This window comes from Mirounga angustirostris, unplaced genomic scaffold (genome assembly GCF_029215605.1).
Source record: "Mirounga angustirostris isolate CCGP_5_RB_7025 unplaced genomic scaffold, mMirAng1.0.hap1 SCAF_15, whole genome shotgun sequence".
Lineage (NCBI taxonomy): Eukaryota > Metazoa > Chordata > Mammalia > Carnivora > Phocidae > Mirounga > Mirounga angustirostris.
This window is the reverse complement of record NW_026991723.1, coordinates 18,046,223-18,069,681: the sequence shown is the minus strand read 5'-3', so window position 1 is coordinate 18,069,681 and position 23,459 is coordinate 18,046,223. Positions and strand designations below refer to the sequence as shown.

At 43.5% G+C, this 23,459-nt stretch overlaps 1 protein-coding gene and 1 pseudogene across 2 annotated transcripts in view; both read right to left on the bottom strand.

Annotated features, from left to right (window-relative positions):
- PCSK5 (proprotein convertase subtilisin/kexin type 5) overlaps positions 1–23,459 on the bottom strand; it is a 466,280-nt gene that overhangs the window by 10,336 nt on the left and 432,485 nt on the right. For both annotated transcript variants that reach the window (XM_045882270.2, XM_045882271.2), the window contains 5 exons: positions 22,917–23,134; positions 21,641–21,877; positions 18,623–18,853; positions 17,156–17,333; positions 12,280–12,497 (listed from right to left, as the gene is read on the bottom strand). In XM_045882270.2, the coding sequence (XP_045738226.1) occupies positions 12,280–12,497; positions 17,156–17,333; positions 18,623–18,853; positions 21,641–21,877; positions 22,917–23,134 (1,082 nt within the window). The remainder of the gene's footprint in view (positions 1–12,279; positions 12,498–17,155; positions 17,334–18,622; positions 18,854–21,640; positions 21,878–22,916; positions 23,135–23,459) is intronic.
- LOC135362740 (A-kinase anchor protein 17A-like) lies at positions 5,827–7,048 on the bottom strand (annotated as a pseudogene).

Below are 23,459 nucleotides of genomic sequence, written 5' to 3'. Positions count from 1 at the left end.
AGGTCTGAATCTACAGGCTCTGTTTCTGTGGAGGTAATACCCCACTCTCCTAATTCAGAGACCCCAAGAATGACTGACCCAAGTGTTACCTTTTACCCAGATATAAAGGGATAACTTCTGGAAAGGGTTTGGAGACAGGAGACCTGAATTCTCATTCATTCCATTAGGAAGGTCCTGGTGTTTCTGCTGAGAATTTCAAAACAAGAGCAAGGAGATAGATGGCGGGGGTGGGGGTTGGGGCATAGAATGTGCCTAGTATTCTGAGTCAGAACTTGATATAGGTCTAACCATCAGAAGAATACCGTACAGAGTGGTTAGTTGAATTTGAAGTAGATCCATGAGTCCTGTCCTTCACAATCATTATGGAGTTAAATCAACTTTTCATGTTTGGTCTATGAGCTCAATCATTTATTTTATTTTTATTTATTTATTTATTATTTATTTATTTTTGAGCTCAATCATTTATGATGTTTCTATGGAAATAAAATTCTGAGCTCTGAACAACAGTTTAGAGAATAAACCTTTATTACCCAACTGTTTCTTAGATTGGGGGCTGCCTGTAGTGATAGAAATTTAAAGCCATTTTATTATTTTTAAGTTTTCAATTGAAGTGTAGTTGACATAAAATATTATATTAGTTTCAGGTATACAACAGTGATTCAACAGTTATGTACATTATAAAGTGCCCATCACGCTAAGTTTGTCACCATCTGCCCACCATACAAAATTACTACAATATTATTGACTATATTCCCTATGCTGTACTTTCCATCTTGGTGACTTACTTATTTTATAACTGGAAGTTTGTACCTCCTAATCCCCTTCATAATTGTACTCATCGTCCCACCCCCTGCCCTCTGGTAATTGCCAGTTTGATCTCTGTAGTTATAAATTTACTTGTTTGTTCGTTTATCTTTTTTTTTTGGATTCCACGTAAAAGTGAAATCATATGGTATTGTTGTTTCCCTGTCTGACTTATTTCACTTAGCATAGTACCATCTAGGTCCATCCATGTTGTCATGAATGACAAGATTTCATTCTTTTTTTTATGGATAAGTAATATTCCATCGTATAAATATACCACATCTTCTTTAGCCATTCATCTGTCAATGGACACATGGGCTGCTTCCATAATTTGGCTGTTGTAAAGAATGCAGCTATAAATTTAGGATGCATATATCTTTTCACATTAGTGTTTTCATTTTTCTTTGAATAAATACACAGATGTGGAATTAATGGATAATATGGTATTTCAATTTTTAATTTTTTGACGAATCTCCATACGGTTTTCCATAGTGGCTGTACCAATTTACATTCCTACCAATAGTGCACAAGGGTTCCCTTTTCTCTACGTCCTCACCAATACCTGCCATTTCTATTTTCTTTTTTCTTTTTTTTTAAAGATTTTATTTATTTATTTGACAGAGAGAGAGACAGCATGAGAGGGAACACAAGCAGGGGGAGTGGGAGAGGGAGAAGCAGGCTTCCCGTGGTGCAGGGAGCCCGATGCGGGGCCCGATCCCAGGACCCTGGGATTATGACCTGAGCCGAAGCCAGACGCTTAATGACTGAGCCACCCAGGCGCCCCCCTGCCATTTCTTGTCTCTTTGGTACTAGTCATTCTGACCAGTCTAAGGTAGATACCTCATTGTGGTTTTGATTTGCATTTCTCTGATGAGTAATAATGTTGAATATCTTTTCATGTGACTGTAGGCCATCTGCATGTCTTTGGAAAAATGTCTATTCCAGACCTCTGCCCATTTTACAATCAGACTGTATTTTTGTTAAGTTGTATGAGTTCTTTATATATTTCGGGTATTAACCCCTTATTGGATATATCATTTGCAACTATCTTCTTCTATTCAGTAGGTTGTCCTTTTGTTTTATTGATAGTTTCCTTTGCTGTGCAAAAGCTTTGTAGTTTGATGTAGTTCCAGTTATTTATTTTTTGCTTTTGTTCCTCTTGCTGAGAAGACAGATCCAGAAAAATATTGCTAATAAATTTTGCTAATACATATTGCGTTGTTCAAGAGTTTACTGCCTGTTTTTTCTTTTAGGAGTTTTATTGTTTCAGGTCTTACATTTAAGCCTTTAATCCATTTTGAGTTTATTTTTGTGTATGGTGTAAGAAAGTGGTCCAGTTTCATTCTTTGGCATGTGACTGTCCAGTTTTCCTAACACCATTTATTGAAGACACTATCTCTTCCCCATTGAATATTCTTGTCTCCTTTGTTATAGATTAATGAACTATGTAAGCATGGGTTTATTTCTAGGGTCTCTATCTTGTTCCGTTGATCTATGTGTCTATTTTTGTGCCAGTACCATACCATTTTGATTACTATCGATTTATAGTATAGTTTGAAATCTGAGAAAGCCATTCTATTTTTATCTTACCTCTAGCTTCATACAGACTCTTTTACATGTTCTGGAACATAACTGTGGTCTCTGATGAAAGAATCTTCCCCTCCTTCTTTTCTTCCTTTTCCCAACCTACATTTTTCTAAAACATAGCTTAGATGTCTTACTCCAATTTTTAAAATACTAAAGTTCTTTTTTTAATGAAGAGAAATGAAAGGTAGGAAAAATTAAAAGAGAAAAGTGTAGTAGAAAGATTAGGTCACAACATATGTGTGTTAAGATTGTTTCTATTTTCCAGAAGGCCAGCAGCAATTCGGCAGAATCTCATATCATGGGTGATCCCCAAAGGCACTACCTGTCACAAGTTACATCTCCTACATTGATTTATTGCAAAATCTGTACACCTGGGGTACACAGTCTTTTGCCAAAGGCAGTTTGTTAATTTCCAGATTGTTTTCTATTGTTTCCAAGTTTAACAACCTACATTTATCATTGCTTCTAAGGATCTGCAGGAACTGTGGGACCCATAAAGATGGCTTTGATATTTCTTTAGAATTCAGAACTCACTATTGGCTTTCCCTTGGACTGACCCCCACAGGATGAGTTCAGCAATGCAAAGCAACCCCCGGGGACATCCATGTTGTCATTCCACACAGGAAGAGGAAGCTGGAAAGACTTAGGCGGTTTTGGCTACCAGCCTGGATTTTTATTTCAAACAATTTTGTGAGGAGGATAAATAAAAAGTTAATTGTGTAAAGGTAAGGAATGAGCAAATTATGGAGGAACCAACTGCATACAAAGGGAATATTAGGCCTTGGTGTGCCATCTCTGCCCTAGCCTCACCCTGTTCAGTGCTTTGGCCTATTTTTTTTACTACTCTGATACCATTGGGCAGTCAAATGTGAATGAAATACAATCTACTTGGTAAATTGCTTATTTAGGTCGCTAAATTTTCCCTGTAATTTTTGTGCCTCTTCATTTCTTAGTACGACAGCTAATGTTTTAGGAAGGTACCTCGGAATTCACCCTTTCTTCCACCCAGTTTATAACCTAGGAGAAAACCTGCACCCGAGTTTTATAATCTAGATATTGCAAAACTGGAAGACAACACAAAGATTCACTAAGCAGGACAGGACGTGTGTGGCATGGTGAAGGAAGGATGGTAGACACGATGAGCCCCACATGTGGAAAACTTCCACCAGGCACATCGAGGGTTCAAGTCAAATACAGGAGGAGGCACAAGCCTCAGAATGGCTGCAAGATGCACCCAGCTTGGACCAGCCATCCTTTGAGTACATTCTCAGGGAGAATGTGTTGATGCACTTTTTTGGGTAAGACTATTTTTTTTTTAGAGGAGTTTTAGGTTTACAACAAAATAGAGGGGAAGGTACAGAGATTTCCCATGGACTCTGCCCCCACACATGGATAGGGTCCCCTATTATCAACATCAATCACCAGAATGGTACTTTTTTTTTTTAACCAAAGATAAACCTATATAGACATATCATTTCCACCCAAAGTCTCTAGTTTACCTTAGGGTTCTCTCTTGCTGTTGTACATTCTATGGGTTTGGACCAATATATAATAATACATAGCTGTCATTATAATATCATACAGAATATTTTCACTGCCCTAAAATCCTCTGTGCTCCATCTATTCATCTCTACCTGCCCATCACCCCTGGCGACCACTGACCTTTTACTGTCATCACCATAGTTTCGCCTTTTCCAAAATGTCTTATCGTTGGAATCATACAATATGTAGCCTTTTCAGATCAGCTTCCTTCACTTAGTAATATGCATTTATGCTTCCTCCATGTCTTTTCATGGCTTGATAGCTCATCTCTTTTTAGCACTGAATAGGATTTCATTGTCTGGATGTGTTGATGAAATGTTGACACTGGGAATCCTAAGAACCATCATCCTTAATCCACCGGGGAAGTCTCAAACCCAATTAAAGAAATTTATAGTTTTTCAAACTGTGCTTACAAGATCACTAATAATTTCTACAATCCCTGCAAAAAAAAAAAAATCTTAAAAAGCTGGTGTTCTGTTTTGATTGGCTGAGGTTGAGACATTAACTAACCTAGTGATGGTTGCCTGGTCTTGATGAAAAACCCAAGGGCTCCAGCCCACTGCACTGCCCTAGGGCATTGGGATTAGGGTTGTCAGATTTAGTACATCAAAGTATAGGGTTTATCTGGCAATCTTACTTAGAATAAAGGCCCCACACATCTAGTAATGGTGGTATCAGAAAATCTAATGGAAAGCGAGCTCCACATTTACTAGTGATAATGCCAACTTTCCACCACCCTCCCACCCCACCCCCACCCCCAATTCAATGTATTCTCTCATTTATCTCATTCTGATTAGAAGTATTGAGCAGTGATTATAGGTGCCTCTGGAATGAAAACAAGAGAACACAAGTGTATGGTTACTTAATGCAAGTGTGTTCGGAAGGCCAATTCTTTCAAAGATTGGAGTCAATTGCGCAATAGGAGAAGGGTGAGAGCCACTGCATGGCAGAGTTTTCGTGGACTCGCTCAAGGACTGCCTGGGAGTGGCACGAGGGGCAGATGAGGGCATTCTAAGTGGGGCTCTTGAAAGTCCGCCTGTGCTCCACGCTCCAATCTGAGCTGCTCTGTTCTGGTCAATTTACATCATAGGACCCAGCCTAAGACTTTATCTGAAGAAGATGGTCTGCCGCTAAAATCCCATCTGAAACCGTTATTCTAAATTAGACATGTGCTGGCCAGTGCGGTAGCCACTAGCCTCATGTGGCTACTGAGCCTTGGAAATGTGGCTAGGACAACTTGAGTTGTGTTGTTAATGTAAAATAAACATCGGATCGCAAAGACTTCGTTAAGGAGGGCACGTATTGCACGGAGCACTGGGTGTTATATGCCAACAATGAATCATGGAACAGTACATCTAAAAACTAACGGTGTACTGTCTGGTGACTAACATAACATAAAAAAAAAAATTTTTTTTTAAAAGAAAAAAGTCAATTTTTACATTGATTTCATGTTCAAATGATTATATTTTGGATATATTAGCTAAATACATATATTATGAAAATTAATTTTACCCATTTATTTTTATTCTTTAAAATGTGACCACTGAAAAATTAAAAAATGTGTGTATGGCTTGCATTACGTTTCAGTTGGATAGTGCTGATACACCATGTTGTGAGTTACTTAAAAGAAATTCTAGATGTGGTATGAATAGCACGTGACCACTCTCAGGCTGTTTAGATTGTCCACTAGTCTAAGCACTTTGTAGCTAAGAGTAATTTAATGTTTATGTCACGGATAGTCACTCTAAAACAATAAAAAATTATTGAGTATTCCGAGTTTTTTTTTCTCTTCTTGGCATTAAGATTTATTTTTTTGCGGGAGGGAGGGGGTTAAGATTGCAAGCAGCCGAAGAAAGCGGTGGGGGGGGGGGGGCGTGACGTTGACCCCGCATGTCAGAGGAACCCACAGGTGGCTCCGGAGCTGAAGATCAAGACCAGCCACACCCCGCGGGCGGGTATCCTGAGCAGCAACTTCCACTCTGTCAGCTTCGCTTTCTCTTGTAGCTTTTTCTGCTCCTCTGCTTGTAGCTTCTCGAGCTTTTTCTGATTCTGACAGAGGCTTCTCCTCTCTTTTTCTTTCTCTCTCCAATTCTTCTTGTTCTTTGTCTTTCCTTGGCTCTGCTCTCTGCCTCTCCTCTGCCTCCTTTCTCTTGGTGCTTTGATCTTCTTTGTGCTTGCAGCTCCTGCAGTTTCTGCCCCTCGAGCTGCTGTGTCTTCAGCGAGGCGTCCCTCAGGTGTTTGGAATCAAGAGGAACCTTACGGAGCAGGCAGAGTGGCCTGGCGCTCATCGCCTTTCCCCATGAGCTTCAGGCGGCTCAGGGTGCTCTGGGCTTGGATGAAGCCCACATACGTTCACACGGTATGCGACCTTGGCCTGGAAGTTCAAGTGTCCCCGAAACGGAAGGTGTGGAAGTTCTGGCCTGTCATCTCCTCCTGTTGTGGGTCCAGTGTGGGAATGTCCATGTTCTCCATCTCCCCACACCTCTCAAGCACCTTGACCAGGACCTCCTTGCTGGGCTGACTCTTGGGGCAAACAATGTGCAGGGTAGCTGCTCCAGGTGACTCGTGTCTGGCCTCTCTCTGGGCAGCATTTCATTCTCTTCCTTTGTGTCATGGAAGAAAGAGTCCCCTGGCATGTGGGGAAATTGATTTTGAACTTGGTGGCAGCACCTTGAGGACTCCAGAAGCCACCAAGCTTAATGACTTTGCCGTGGAGGCAGGCCAGGAAAGACGTGACCAGATTCTTGCCTACCTTGCCCTCCGAGTAGATGAAGTCCGTGGTGCCCTTGGAAATCCACAGGGTGGAGAACTGGTGATTGTGCACCATGGCCTTAAGCCTTTCCCGCCCCCACCTGCTGGACATGGACTTCCCCTGCTGCTTTAGCCGTGGAGGGCCACGCTGATTGTCACCTTCATGATGGGCTGGAGATAGAGGCCTACGGAGGACAGAGCTCCACTGTCCCAGACGTGTCGTGGACTATGGTAGCTGCTGCCTTAGCCCAGCAGGCATGGATGGCCCCCCTGCCTGGCACCACCACTGTTTGCTGGAGGTGCCCTTGGAGCCACTGGCTGCTGCCACTGCTTGTCCCTGTGACCATCTAAGTGGTAGGGATACAAAGGTGAGTGAGATGGGGCACCTGGGTGGCTCAGTCAGTTAAGCAGCTGCCTTCGGCTTGGGTCATGATCTCAGGGTCCTGGGATCGAGCCCCATGTTGGGCTCCCTGCTCAGCGAGGAGTCTGCTTGTCCCTTTCCTTCTACCCTTCCTACCCCCATTCATGCTCTCTCTCTCTCTAATAAATAAATAAATAGATTAAAAAACAAAAACAAAAAACAAAGGTGAGTGAGACATATTAATTTGTGCCTTTGAGGACCTCAGTCTAAAGAGAGAGAGAAAGAATAAATAACATAAAATATGCCCTCTGGGCTCCAGGGCCCTGACTGCCTTGTTCACAGTTGAATCCTTGTTGGGCCATACTGCAGGAGAAACATTTGTTGAATAACTAAGTAGATGGATGAATTCAGAGTACTAAAGGAGCACAAAATAGAGGGATTAAGGATGGCTTTGTAGAGGAAATATTGACTGTAATGGATTAGAAAGAGGTAGCCATGCACAGTAGGCTGGAGAAAGTATTCAGAGAGGAGAAAGGGCAAGGTTGGCTCAGGTTTACAGAAACTAATTTTGCCTGGATTTAGAAGGTGGTGAAGGTGGTGAGGGGTGAGGTGAGTCCCAGGATGAAGAACCTCATATGCAGAGTTACTAAGTTAAGATTCTATCCCAAAATCAATGGAAGGAGAGTAATTTTTTAAAAAAGATTGTATCATTTATTTGAGAGAGAGAACATGAGCGAGCATGAGGGAGGAACAGAGAGAGAGGCACCAGCAGACTCCTTGCTGAGTCAGAGCCTGATGCAGGGCTTGATCCCGGGACCCTGAGATCATGACCTGAGCCCAAACCAAGAATTGGACGCTTAACTGACTAAACCACGCAGGCGCCCCCAATGGAGAGTCATTTTTTTTTAAGTAATCTTTTTTTTTTTTTAAAGATTTTATTTATTTATTTGGTAGAGACACAGTGAGAGAGGGAACACAAGCAGGGGGAGCGGGAGAGGGAGAAACAGGCTTCTCGCTGAGCAGGGTGCCCGACATGGGGCTCGATCCCAGGACCCTGGGATCATGACCTGAGCTGAAGGCAGATGCTTAACAACTGAGTCACCCAGGCACCCCGGAGAGTCATTTTTAAGCAGAGAAGTATCATTATGGTATTTGTCACATAGAAAGATCAATCTGAGAACATAATGGAGGACTGGTTGGTTATAGAGTGGCTAATACTGGAAGAAAGAAAGTCAATTAGAGATTGGTGAATAACTCAGGTAAGGGGACATACAAGTCTGAACTAAGGCAGTAATACCACAAAGCAAAGAGAGGAGAGAGAGAATTAAGAGATAGGCATGGATTTGACAGGACTTGAGGACAAATCGAATGTGAGGGTTGAGACAGGAGGATAAGAAGGTAATGACCAGGTTCCTGCCTCAGGCAACTGGGTAGGTGGTGGAACCATTCATCAAGATGGGGAGCATAGAAAAAGGTGTCTATGGATGGGGTGAGGTGGGCTGGAGAAAAATGCATTTACATTTCGAGTTTGAGGTGTTGAGCAACTAACTCATTAGATTAACAGGCAATTGGATGTATGGAACTAGAGCTCAGGAAAACCACTTGGGAAAGAAGTAGATTTGGGGGCATTAAGGCATAAGTGATAATGGAAGCCACTTTCAGTCTGGAGAAGACTATATTCCTGTGTACTTGAGAAGCACCTGGGGAGAAGTTATTTTAAAATATCATCAAGATGGTACTTAGGAAGGTCAGTTTAGTGGGTATACAGCAAGGGTGGCTGATGATCTTCTCCCAGTGTGGGGAAGGAGCTGATTTCTCATCTCCATTCTTGATGTTTCTATGTGGTCAACTAACTGCTCCAAGATGAATCATTTTGGAAGGGAAAGGAAGCAAGATTAGAAGCAGGCTCTAACAGGTTGACCTTTGCTTATTTCATTTAAAAGTATTAAGTACCAAAAAACCAAAACAAACACTCTAAAATATACTGACCCCCTAGGCATTTGTATTAGCAGAAGGATAGTTTAGGGCATAATGCTTTTCTAAGAATCTGATTATCCATTATAACACACATACATTAAAAAAAAAATCATATGTGAATTCAGATTTTGACCTAACCCATACACTCCACATATTGAAATGGTAGAATAAACATAAAAAGAACCAAAAATAAATAAATAAAAGGCTAGGTGGGCTCAAAAATAAGATGAAATCGCTTTGGACCAGAAAAGGAATACAAATATATAATAGTTGTCTGATTCATGCTGCTCACCTGCTTTGCTCTGGGTCTAGATATAGGGGATGGTGGCTGTGAGTTTAACTTTTCTATCATAATAGGAACTAAAAGTGTTTCATGTTAGATGTGGGCCAAAATCCAGGCTGAGATCTTAAAATGAGTCAAAGGGGGACACTGCCCCTATAAACCTCACCCCCTGACTAGGAACTCTCCGGGGCTGCCAGTTGGGTTGCTGATGGGATCTTCATTGTCATCAGCATCCCCTTCAGGAATGCTGGGATGTCCTATTTCTGGACTGAGTTTCAGGGTGGGAGGAAGGGGTAGAGTTAACCCAAAATACTGCTAGGCTGAAAGGAGTAAGGATAAAGAGAGAGAGAGAAGGGGGGAATGAAGGATGAAATTTCCCATTCAGAAGGAACTCAGGACCAAAAATCCAAAATATATGGAGTAAATGAACACTAAGATGACAAACACAATCAACAATTAGAACACAAATTTACTTCAAATAAAAAAAAAAAACTTCAATTTTATAGAGAAGCTTGACAAAGTTTTAAAAGTCAGTATATTAAAGATATTCAAAAAATAAAAAGACATAATACCTATAAAGAAAGGGTAAATTAGGTAATACAAATAGGAAGATATGAAACAAAAAGAGATGGGTATAAAGAAATAATTTAAAAATTTAAAAGTAAGTTATTTAAATTAAAAAAAAAAACCCTAAAATAATAGATGGGCTGAACTTTAGACTAAACACAGAGAACAAATTAGAGAAATGGAATAAAGTACTGATGAATTAACTTAGTATAAACCACAGAGAGTCAAAGAAATAGAAATATAAAACAGTAGGTAGGAGACATAGAGATCAGGAAAGTCTGAGTGACATTAAATAAGGAATTCCAGAAAAGGAGATTAGAGGAAAGGGTGGAGAAGCAACATTTGGAGATATAATAATGGAGAATTTTCCAATTTGCAAAAAGACTTTAGGATTTGTTTGTTTTGTGTTCATTCATTCATTCAGCAAACACTAAATGAGCACTCACTATGTGTTACAGTCTAGACTAGAATAGGGTATACAAAGTAAATGTGGCACAATCCTAGCCCTGAGGGTCTCACAATTACTAGGCGAGATGGACATGATTAATTAAAATTAATGTAAAAAGAGCTATGATAAAGCAGTATATTACAGAACCAGAAGAAGGAAGAACATTGCTGGGAGGACTAAGAAAAGCTTCCCGGAGGAGATGACGCCCAAGCTGGGTCTTCTAAGTTGAGAGTTGCCTACGGCGTCATTCTCCAGAAAGAGGAAACACATAGACAAAAGGCACAGAGGCATGAAAGAGTATAACGTGTTTGGTAGCTGCTGAGTGGCTCTAGGTTCTAGAGTACATGGAAAGAGAGGCAAGGTCATAAGCTAAAAGGACTGGCTGGGGAAAGACTTTAATCACCTTTTAAAAATAAGAAAAAATTATTGGAAATTTATTGAAGGACAAAAAGTAAATGCATAGATTGCAGAGATATACCATGTTCATAGATGTGATGACTCAGGATCATAAAGATGGATTTCCCCTCCCCTTATTTGGGGAATTTATTTATTTGAATTTGAATTTATTTGATTCCGTTAAAGCCAGTTAATATCCAAGGGATTATTTATTTATTTATTTATTATTATTTTTTTAAAGATTTTATTTATTTATTTGACAGAGAGAGACATAGCGAGAGAGGGAACACAAGCAGGGGGAGTGGGAGAGGGAGAAGCAGGCTTCCCGTGGAGCAGGGAGCCCGATGCGGGGCTCCATCCCAGGACCCTGAGATCATGACCTGAGCCGAAGGCAGACGCTTAACCGACTGAGCCACCCAGGTGCCCCGGGTTTTTTTTTTTTTTTTAAATGAAATGTGACTGTGTATAAAATTTATATAGAAAAGGGGCTGGAGGGGCGCCTGGGTGGCTCAGTCGGTTAAGTGGCTGCCTTCGGCTTGGGTCATGATCCCGGGGTCCTGGGATCAAGCCCCACATTGGGCTCCCTGCTCAGCGAGGAGCCTGCTTCTCCCTCTGTCTGCTGTTCCCCCTACTTGTGCTCTCTCTCTCTGTCAAATCAATTAATAAAATCTTAAAAAAAAAGGGGGCTGGAAATAGCCAAGATAATTTTGAAAAGGATAGCAGAAATGTACCGTACCAACTACAAATATTAACCTAATAAGTTTTAACAATTAAAACATTGTAGGAGGTATTTCTTCAATGTTGAGAATAATTCACACTGATCATCTTTCCATGCCCAGCAGATGGGAATTTTTGATCACTCTGACTGTACTGTACAGGATGACCTGGGGGTGGCAAGCCCAGAGTTGAGATCACGTTGCTGGTACTTCAGAAAGTTGACTGAGAGATGCTGAGAATGGAGAACGAGGATAGTAAGAATGAGAGAGATCTGAGTACAGAAATGCTTAGGAGAGAAAATCAGCAGATCTTGAAGTTTACCTTTGTTGGAGAGCAGGTGGGTTGGGCAGGAGGCAAGGGGAGGATATCGTTAAGGTATTGGTTGGATAGCGGGTCCATTAACAGAAAGAGTGACTATCAGAGGAAACCCAGATTGTGTTTACTCTGGGACATGTTGATTTTAGGGTTCTCTGGGACAGAGAAGTCGGTCTCAGGAAAGTGAGAATGGAGCTTGGGAGAGCTAAAGACAGACATCTTAAGTAGCTGTTGTAATAACAAAAATAAAACTCCCTAGGCAGATTCCAAGTTCAACAAGCAGAGGACAGAGCAGGTGGGAAGCACCTCCTGGGGGAGACGATGCCTGTGTCTGGGCCTGGAAGGCTGGGAGGGTCTGAAGAGACGGCAGGATAGTGCAGGGCGGCCCAGGGGAGAGGTGCTGATGCTGGAGAGGATTGGCCGGGTTGGCAAGTGAGAGAAAGCTCTATAGGTGATGAAAACAGAGGGGCCAGGCACAAAGGAATCCTCATCTTCCCATCTACACAGGCAAAATGACAGATACACCCTCACCTTTGCATTTGTCGCAGGTCGGGTGGCATCTCTCACACGTCTGTGTGCCTTGCTCCGCATAGTAATGCTCTGGGCAGTTGCGATGACACTCTCCCTTGGAGCGGAGCAGAAAGAAAAACGAATCGCAAGACAGGCAGTCGGTGGGCTGCGGGCCCCGGCATGCCTTGCAGCTCTTGCTGCACCTCTTGCACCGTCCTGTGGAGATTTCTGCGTAGTATCTGAAACCAAGCGGGGAAGCAAAGACTGAATAAGCTTTGCTCTTAAGTTGGGTGTGGTAGAAAAATCAGGGTGAGTCGCATGGGGTGTTCGGTTCCAGGCTGGGTGACTTAAGACTCTACTCGTTAACGTTACTCAGTAGATACGTTACTGTGGGCACACCTCATATTATTGCACTTTGCTTTATTGCGCTTCTCAGATATCGCACATTGGGGCAAGTCTTTCGGTGCTGTTTTTCCAATACCACTTGCTCACTTCATGTCTCTGTCACATTTTGGTAATTCTCGCAATATTTCAAACTTTTTCATTATTATTACAATACTTGTTATGGACATCTGTGATCAGTGATTACTGAAAGCTCAGATGATGGTTAGCATTTTTTGGCAATCAAGCATTTTTTAATTTAGGTATGTAGATTGCTCTCTTAGACATAATGCTATTGCACACTTAATGGGCTACGGTATCGTGTAAGCCTAACTTTTACATATATGCCCTGGGAAACTGAAAACTTCATTTGAACGAGCTCCATTGCAATATTCACTTTATTGCAGTGGTCTGGAAGTGAACTGCGGTATCTCCAAGGTATTCCTGTAATGATACTAATAAATCTAATGACTCAGTTTTCTTATCTTTGAATTGGGCACTACAATATAAATCAGTTTTCTTATCTTTAAATTGGGCACTACAACCCCTCCCCTGCTATTTGTGAATTTTGAATTAGGTAACACACACGAAAGGACTTATCACATGCAGTAGAACCACAGTAATTATTCACTACTTTTACCTTCTCTATACCCATGTGCTTCTCCACTGGAAAATTCAAGCTTCACGTTTTGTTGACTGGGATCAGGGTATGGAAGATGTTTTTGATGTACCTCTGAGTGATTCTTCTAGTTTCGCAATTTTAAAAAACATCTCCTATCTTGAGGGACGCCTGGGGGTGGCTCAGTTGGTTATGCGTCTGCCTTTGGCTCAGGTCATGATCCCAGGGTCCTGGGATCGAGCCCCGCATTGGGCTCAGCTGGGAGTCTGCTTCTCCCTCTGCCCCTCCCCCTGCTTGTGCACGCTGTCTCTCTCTCTCTGACAAATAAATAAAATCTTCGAAAAAATCTATCTTGAAATAGAAAATGACATGAATGATGCTAATGTTTACATCATAATAGATGTAACCTCTGAAAAAATTTTTGGAGGCTAAATATAACCATAATCACTGTTCATTGCCTTTTAACTATGTACCTGGTAGTACACTAGGGACTTCATAGACATTATTTCACCTTTTGAACCTAAAAGGGAGACACTAGAGCCATGCAGTCTGGAGCTTGCCTTCTGGAACAAACTGCATGGGGTCAAAGCCAAGCAATTCCACTTATGAGCTGTGTAACCTTGGCCAAGTGTCACAACATCTCTGTGTCTCAGGTCTGTAATATGCAGCTAATGTTAGTAGCTAAAACTAAACAAGTTATTGTTGAGAAAATTGTTGGAACAGTGCCTGGCATATTATAAATCACACATATTCGTGATAATTATGAATCGTATGATTAAATCTCAAAGCAAACCTCATGATTTAGATATTATCATCCCTATTTTATGTAAGTAAAAATTGAGGCTCAGAGAATTTAGACAATTGGCTTAATGTCAAACAGTTCACGAAGTGGGCTCATGTGATTTGAACCTGTTTACCACTATAACAAAGCAGGGCAAAGCAAATAAAAATATTTCAAGTTAGATAGAAGAGAGAAAAGAAATCTTTGACAAAGATGAACTTCTAGACATCATCTGACCCTTTTTGGCATCTCTGGACCCCGGCACATTGACGCTCTCCTTGAAACTTGACGGTTTGCCCTTGGCTTCTCCGGCCTGAAACTATTTGCCACATGAGGTTCCCTAAAGCTTATTTCACTTCCACTAGTCGTTGGAAACTAAAACCAGAGCAAGGTAGTGCTGAGTCTGCCTCTCCCTCGCCACCTGTCCCCGACCTGAGCGATTGTACCTCAGTGGCCCAGCTTGTGGCAAATCAGGCCTTGTTTTACCTTCTGCCATTAGGTGAGGAAAAGTACTGCCAAGTCAATCAGTAAGCCTGGGGGGTGAGAGAGACAGGGTGATGAAGGGAGGACTAAGAAAGCATCAATTGGGAACTAAAGAGCTGATAAAAGCCACAGAAGACTTGAAAGAGAAAGCCATGGGAAGAGGTAGAAACACACACCTTCCCACACAGACAATACAGGGGCGTGAAGTCAGAAGATCTGATTTCTTGTTTTGGCCCCACTGGGTATGAGTAGCCTTGTGATGTTGGGCAAGTCACTTAACCTCTTTGAGCCTCAATTTTGTCATCTGTAAAATGGGGAGAATAAGTCGATCTCTGAGGATTGTTGGAGAACCAAATCATAATATAAAAATATATTCTGAGTAGAAATACTTTGTAAACTCCAAAGCAGCATACATGTTCTTTACTAATGTTACTAATGTGATCGGTTATTTTTAAGATAGAAGGCCCCTGGGCTCCAGGGTGGCTCAGTCAGTTAAGCGTCTGCTTTTGGCTCAGGTCATGATCCCAGGGTCCTGGGATCAAGTCCCACATTGGGCTCCTTCTCAGCGGGGAGCCTGCTTCTCCCTCTGCCTACTCTGTCTGCCGCTCTCCCTGCTTGTGCTCTTTCTCTCTCTGACAAATAAATAAATAAAAATCTTTAAGAAAAAAAAAACAACCCTGCTCTGAGGTTAAACACTAAAATAATTATGGGTGTGGGTAAAGGGTTCGGAGGATCATATACCTGCCTTTCTGAGGCAAGGAGATTTACCATATGAGATTGATGCAACGCGCATGGAACATCAATTTTATAAAAGGAACCATTGCTGTTAAATATTTCCACTTATACCTCATTAATACCCCATTAAAGAGGTTTATGGCAACCCGTGCCTCTCCTCCCCAGTGGGTAACTTCACATACTTCCCAATGTAAAAATTGTCTTCTTAATTTGATGGTCTACAACTATTTAGATGATAGGATTATGCCTTTTTTGTGTAAAAAGTATTTAATGACTTGATTTGGGGGAGATGGAGATTCCTTTCATTGGATCCAGATCTTTTCGGGCACTTTCTGGAATGAAGGGGAAAGGCTAAGCCAGGTGGCCCTATTCCGTCTCTTGTTGGGTAGGGCTCTTTCTTTGTGGATCCATATGGCTGGTGTTTTTCAGGGCTGAGGTGTGTGACTCTGTGCTGAGCATTGTAGTAAATATGTGTGAAAAATAAGAGGGTTTTTTTTTTTTTTTCCAGGTGCTTATAATTTTCTTGGTAAGAAATATATAGGAAGAATCGATTCTTTTTTTAAAAATATTTATTTATTTATTTGAGAGACATTGAGAGAGAAAGAGCATGAGTGGGGGTGGAGGGGCAGAGGGAGAGGGAGAAGGAGACTCCTAGCTGAGCAGGGAGCCCGATGCGGGGCTCGATCCCAGGACCCCAGGATCATGACCTGAGCCGAAGGCAGATGCTTAACTGACTGAGCCACCCAGGCGCCCCAGGAAGAATTAATTCTTGAAGGTCAAAATCTTTGTATTTTACATCCAGATGCTCTTCATTAGACATGTGTGGAATGAATGGGTGAATGGATGAGGGCCGTGTAAAGCACCACGGTGAGAAATGCAGGCAGGAATTGCTAAGAACCGAAGGAAAGAAATGTGATGTCTCATCTGGGCAGAAGCACTGGGGAAAGGCCAAGGTGATAGCCTTTCATTTTGGCTCTGGAAACGCTCAGTGCCTTAGGTTACTGATTGGGAAGGAAGAATTAGCAATGGGCCTATAATCCATCTTTCTCTTTACTGGGCATTCCTGGCGGGAGAAAAGGGATGACCCACTCAAATCCTCTTTCAAATATGCTGGTAACCAGACCTTCTGATAAATACACTAAAAGTTTTTCCTAGCAAAAAATGATAGAGTTCTTATTTGTGACATGCTTTTAGGAGCATACATCTGTGTATCTAGGTTGCTTATGTAATTAAACCTGTAAGTTGTAGACGTATGGGGGCATGGTAGGTTGGAGTATTGGTGGCATATGAGTGGAAATATTTAATTGAAATTGTTCCCTTTGTAAAATCAATGCTCTGCATACATTGCTTAGACCTCATCTATTAAATGTGATCAGAACAAATCCTAATGCAGAAGAGGAAGGACCTACATTTATGGTCTTAGACTTCTCTAAGGGAAGAATGCTTTGCCTCTGCCTTGGGTTTTCTTGTACCTTAAAATTAGTAGTGAAGTTTGACGCATGATTCTAACTTGATGATCAACCCTTCATGTTTTCTCACTGGGTCACTCTGCCTCTCCTATGTCCTCATCCATTACTATGAATTAGCTGAAATCTTTTTTTTTTTTTTTAAGATATTTATTTAAGTAATCTCTGCACCGAACATGAGGCTCAAACTCACTACGAACCCAGGATCAAGAGTCATGTGCTCTACCGACTGAGCACCCCCAGGTGCCCCTAGCTGAAATCCTTTAGAGATCAGTAGATCTTGGTTGGCCTCTGATCTTCATTTCTTCCTAGCACTGAGACTTCAACGTGGTGTTCTATAACTTAGCTTCCTCATCTGCAAAATGGGTTTGCCGTTCGTGCTGCCTGCCTGGTTTGGGATTAAATGAAGGAAACGTGTGTTGGGCACCTTACCCTTCCAGGCACTGCAGCAGGCACTCTTTTTCCAGCTGGAGCAAGCCTGGTTGGCAGGAGAGGCATTGTGTGCTGTGTCTCCCTTCACACGTCCTGCAAGAGCTGTGGCAGGGGACACATTGGTGGCTGTCCTCATCAGCATAGTAGCCCTCGGGGCAGTCCTGCACGCAGGTCCTGTCTGCCAAGGAAGGAAAAGAGTCTGTCTTGGTATCAAGTATGATGAACGTCTCCCAAACCTCTTCTCTGTGCTCCCTAGGGTGAACCATGTGGGAAGGGAGGATGCAGGAGGAATGAGATGGTGTCCTTGTGAGGGTCTTGCTTCTCAGATCTGTGTGGATTGGGGAGATAGATGCTAACCCTTTCCAGGTCTTCAGCACGTTCATCTCTTCCTTCCCTCTCTCCTATGCCCCTCCGTTGCTCCTTCTTTTAGCTGAGTGCACTTTGTCTCATTTTCTTTCTCACATACCTCTATTAGCCTAATCATGGAATCCCTGGAAACCTGAGGGCATTGCTTCACATCTGTGATAAGATCTGCTGGAGGTGGCCAACCTCAGACCATGCCAGACTTCAAGAAGATTTATTAATCCCTGGATGCAAAATCCAGGGGAAATTTTGATGAGGGGCTGAATCCCTGCATGTTTGTAAAGTGTCTCTCCACAGATTGCTTATTAATCGCAAGGGAAAATAGTAACTAAGCAGTGGAGACATTGGACAGCACTCTGAACAGATGACCACAGTTAGTGTCACCAGTGAGGGGCAGGTGACATCCTGGGTCTCCAGGTGGACATGACATCACCTGTGAAGTATTCTGGCTGAGAATGAATTATCTCTGTCTAATTGTGGGACACCTCACACAGACTTCAGTGGAGGGATAGGGACTGTATTCTTCTAAAATGTCAATATTCTATAGAAAAAAATGTCTGTGGAAATGTTTCAGTTTAATGGGGGCTACAGAGACCTGGCACCTGAAGGCAATACCTGATTGGAGACTGGATTCTGTTCCAAGGAGGAATTGCCAAAATTATAAAACAGATGATATAGTGAAGTATTGATGTTAAATTCACTTGCATCAACAACTGTACCATGGCTATGTCAAAAAGTATCCTTAGTTTTAGGAAATACATACTAAAGTATTTATGCGAAAGGAGTCATGATGTGTGTATCACATCCTCAGATGGTCAGGAAAAAATTTATTGTGGATTATGTAGGCATTACACATTGAGACAGTCAAGACTGAGCACGCGAATGATTAAGCAAATGGGACACCCAATTAGTGGTGGCTGAAGTGGGTGAAGGGCACGTGTGTGGCGTTCTTCATACTTTTTTCTTTTCTATAGGTTTGAAAATTTTCCAAATACAAAGTGAAAAATTAGAAAGACACCAAACATCTGGGCACGAGGCGTCATGCAAGGTGGTTTCCCAGATGGAGGGAAAGAGAGAGCCCTCCTCAGAGGACACGTGACTCACTGAAAAGAAGGTTGTCCCTCTGGCAGGTGTGACACTGGTCCTCGGCAGGCCCCGTGCAGCGGAAGCACTTAGCATGGCAGGGCTTGCATCCCAGAGCCTCCACATCCCAGTACTCAACGGGGGCACATTCCTTGTGAGGCACGCAGTCCCCGTGGTGGTTGACCAGAAGGCCCTCCTGACAGGCCGTGCAAATCCCAGGTGATGAGCAGGTCTGGCAGGACTTGTGGCAATCTGTGGGCACGGTGGGGGCAGAAGACCAAGTGAGAGAGGCCCAGGGCGCCCCTAGAAGATGTGTTTACACCCCTTCCCCTTTTCTTTCAGAGATTTCTAGGGCTCTGGATCCAGGGCATGGGGGCCACTAGTTGGGTAGAGCCCTTAGGCTCTGGGTAGAGCATTCTTGTCAAATGAGAAGAAAAATGGCCATTTCACATTCTCTGTAATATCTAGAGAACCCCTTCTTGCCGCATCCAGAAATATTAGACTCAGTGTGGTTACCAAAACTGCAACAAAACAATAAGCAATTCTGTAGGGTATGGTCATACACTGATCTGTGGCCTGCTTACCCCATAACTGTCACTCTGTGGCCCTCCACTGACCTCCCGGAACAACTCGAGCTTATCACTAACAACAGTTGTTGGGATGTACTGTAATTGCCTGTTGATCAAAAAAAGGCCTCTTTTGTATTCATTGATGAATGCACAGTACCTGTGAGAGGACCTGGCATGTAACAGGCACTCAGTAACTTTTCTTAGACAAATAAAATCGAAACAATTCATCCCTACCTCGGGGTCTTAGCCATTGCCGTTCCCTCTGCCTAGAGTGTATGTGTGGTTCTCCTAGATGTATGTGTGGCTTGTTCCCTCTGTTTTTCTATGAGGTCTTCAGGATGCCTTCACTATAATTTCAACTCCATCCTGTCCAACTTCCTGTTCCCCTGCCCTGACTAACTTTTCCTTTTGACTCACCCGTATTCTGTCTGTATTGTCCCTTGCTTTTCCCTAGGCCTAGAGGAGCACACAGTACATAGGAAGCCCCCAGTAAGTGCTCCCTGAATGAATAGACACATGGCATTATGGTCATCTCATGTTATCTAGATCAGGAAATTGAGGCTGTAGGTGCTAAGTCACTTGGCTGGAAATGGGCAGGGTTAGAAGTTGAACCCAGGAGCTTAATCAGAGCTCTTGCTATTTCTGCCCCAGTGCCTTGGGATAGGCGTGAGATTCTTAGAGGTGCCTATGCTCTCTCATAGAGGATAATTTGGATGATCCAAATGGATCCCAAGCCCTTGTGTTTCTTGGAGGAGATCCTGCTTGGTTCTGGATGCTTCTCCACATCTACCCAAATCTTAATTTTTCAGGTCAGGTTCTTTGTTTCTTCTTTCTGGAAAGTCCGGTGGCCACCCTGTTTCTTCCAGTACCAGCTTCCCTCAGCCTACCTTTGGACTGGTGGAAGGAGCCATCGCCTTGTAGGGAAAGCCCTCAAGTTAGTTCCCTACGGTTGAGTTGGTCTGAGGGGAGCCCAGGCATCTGTACAGTGGTATTTTTTTTTTTTTTTTGAAGCTCTCCAGGTGATTCTAATGGGCAACCAGGGATGGGAACCAGGGGCCTTTCTCAATGAGAAAATTAAGTCAAGTAAATGTACTGTGAGGCCTGCAAAGTTCTCTGTATGGCAAACACCAGAGAAAGGCAGAAATTGACCCTTAGTTCCTGTCTGAGTACAGGCACGACGGCCTTTGGCCAAGTTGCTAAACTTCTCAAGGAAACTGGCCCCAAGCTCACTGCTGCCCTGTCTTCCGCCATGTTCTAGTCTGTGGTCTTTCGGGTGGAACATTGACAGTGAAGAGTACCTTACATAAAACACACAACAAGGTGTGTTGATCATAGTGCTAGAGCAGAAAGCTGTGAGGAGTCAGCTCCATCTTCATGTCCTAGGACATGCAAATCAGTCTCCTGAGTATGTTCTGGAACGTTGGGGGGGGGGGGCGCTGGGGTTTCTCACCCTCAAGCTCTTGCTGCTATTGGGACCACCTCTGCATAGCTGTCTAGTGCTTGCTAGGTGGCGACATGGGGCGAAGTTACCACTGGCCGCCTAGCTGGAGTGAAGCCTGAAACTCTGGAGAAGTTCACCCAGAGTGATTCAGTGGTTTGCGAATTCTCATAATAGACCTGTTATTTTTCCTGTTCTGAGGCCAACAGTTGATACCTAGGGAAAACATAAGGAGGCATAAACGAGAGCAGATCCCTCCTTGAATGGGTTCGGGTTGATGTGCTGAGTGGGGGTCCCAGGGCAGGAGCTGCTGAAGCAGATGAGGAGCCATGGGGTCCGGGGGCAGGGGGGAACCGCAGGGAGAAAACTGATAAGGGACCTAAGAGGCACCAAGAAAATCCTCTGTGGCACGGTTTTCCCTGAGCTGCTGTCAACCTTTAGTAGCTTCAAGGTTTAAGAAAAAAAAAACAACAACCAACTTCCATTTTGGGTGACTTTTGAAGGCTCATCTCTGCTGTGAAACTTCACATGAGAATTCTTTTTGATCAGCAGTTCAGGGCCCATGTTGTGAGGAGGGTCAATCTGATTTGTTATTAAGAAAAATTACATGGTCAAAGCTTATGAATGATTCATTTAAAAAATAAATAATGAGGGCGCCTGGGTGGCTCAGTTGGTTAAGCAACTGCCTTCAGCTCAGGTCATGATCCTGGAGTCCCGGGATCGAGTCCCACATCGGGCTCCCTGCTTGGCAGGGAGTCTGCTTCTCCCTCTGACCCTCCCCCCTCTCATGTACTCGCTCTCTCTCATTCTCTCTCTCTCAAATAAATAAATCTTTAAAATAAATAAATAAATAAATAAATAATGAATTAGAGCAGATTCAAAAATCTGCTTTGTTGAGCAGGAGGGAAACGGATGGGATGACAGCTCCGGGGCTGGAACCCTGCAAACCCCAGCACCTGCTTTGTCTCAGCAGAAACCCATCATTGTGACAGCCTCCCTGGGATGCTTGGCCATACACACGCAAGTCTTTACCTCTGCAATCCTTAGTCTCTTTTTCATAGTAAGTTCCCACTGGACATTCGTCCAAACACTGTCCATCATAGAGAACCAGGGATGGCTCGGCACAGAGGTCACAGTCATCCGCTGAGGGGCCACTACACTCCAGACAGTCTTTGTGGCAGGGGACACACTTGCGTATGTCCACGTAGAAGCCGTGGGGACAGGAGGGATGACACATATCCTGGTACAGGAAGGACCCAGGCATACACTCTGGAGGAAGGAGGAAGCAGCAAGTTACCCCATTGGGCACAGGAGAAAGGAATTTGTTCCTTCTGGAGTGGGCTAGCCTGTCCGGACCACACTGGCTCCTTTGACCTGAGTGTTCCATGCATATGCCCCATGCCAAGCCTGCCAGGGCACATGCCCCACATCTCTAAGCTTTGGGAGGGAAGACCACATACGGTGGCCTGATGACATGGTGCTGGGTTTACAGCCCAAAATGACCTGCCCCTCAGAGGTGTAAAAAATTGCAGAGCTGTGGCAGACCATCTATGGCTGAGATGCTGGAGGTATTGTTGAAAACCCGAAAAGCATGCTCTATTCAGCCCCAAAGCGTCTTAAACATTCTTGCATTAGTTATGTTTTCATTCACTGATAGGGTAGATCAGTGACATAGACATGGTAACTCAGCGTGAGGCATGCGTTGTGGGTTTCTTTCATCTGTATTCATTCTCTTATTTGGGGGGAAACCAAGAAAACGCTTTGGGTCACGCCAAGGGAATCCTTTGATAGAACAGCATCAGTTCAATGGGTTTTGCTCTGGAGAGGAAATTAGCCCTTCTTGGAGATAATTCCAGAGAAAGAATTCCTAGCCAGAGTGCTATTCTGAGTCTTACCGTCTTCGCCTGACCTTCTCTTTCCTATCTTTTGTAACACTTGCAATTCTCTCGCTTCCTCTGTGTTTCATTAATATAAACCTCCCTATAAGATTTTGTGACAAAGAGGCAGGAACTTCGGGTTCTTATCTAGATCTCTAGCAGCTGGGATGGTGCTTGGCGCATCCCTAAGTGCTCAGTACACCTGTACGGAAGAAATCATGCAGAAAAGGGGCTTTCATTTGTCTTAGCTTGAAGAACGCCCTTGATTGCCTCAGTGATGTGCATGAAGATGGTTATATTTCAGGAAAGATAAGGAGACTGGTTCCCTCCATTGTGCATAGCCCCCCCGCCCCCCGCACCCCCGCCATGGTTGGTCCCCAGGGGCGGTAGCCTGGGGGAGCCACACTCTCCCCTGGGATGCTCCCATGTACCTTTGCATGTCTTCTCATGGATGCAGTCCTGACACATCTCAGGGCAATGCTTGCACACCCCCTCCACGGCCACATGCCTCTCGGGGCAGGCTTCCCGGCATGCTCCCTGGTGCAAGATGAGGCTTCCTTGGCAAGAGTGGCAGTTGGTGGCGTTTCCTTCGCATGTTTTGCAAGGAGAGCTACACTGCTCACATGTGCTGTCTTCTGCATAGAAGCCCCTGTGGGGAAGACAGAGCACAACTGGAGATGCTTTCCATCCGGGGAAGTGAGTCCCGCCTGGTGGCAGAGGGCTTGGGACTGAAAGACACTGGAAGGACGGCAGCTATTGTGGGGCAGAACGAGGCAGTCAGATTTGCCGAGGAAGGAGGGGTCAGAAGCCAAATCCAGGAGGAGAAAAAGGAAAGGGACAGGTGTTATCCTTGTGAATTTGGTTGGTTTGAAAACCACTTTTGTTAATGTGTATATAGTTTAGCCACCTTCTGGTTTCCCTATTTTATCTCCCAATTTTTATTCTTTCTTCTTCTTTTTTTTTTTTTTTTAATT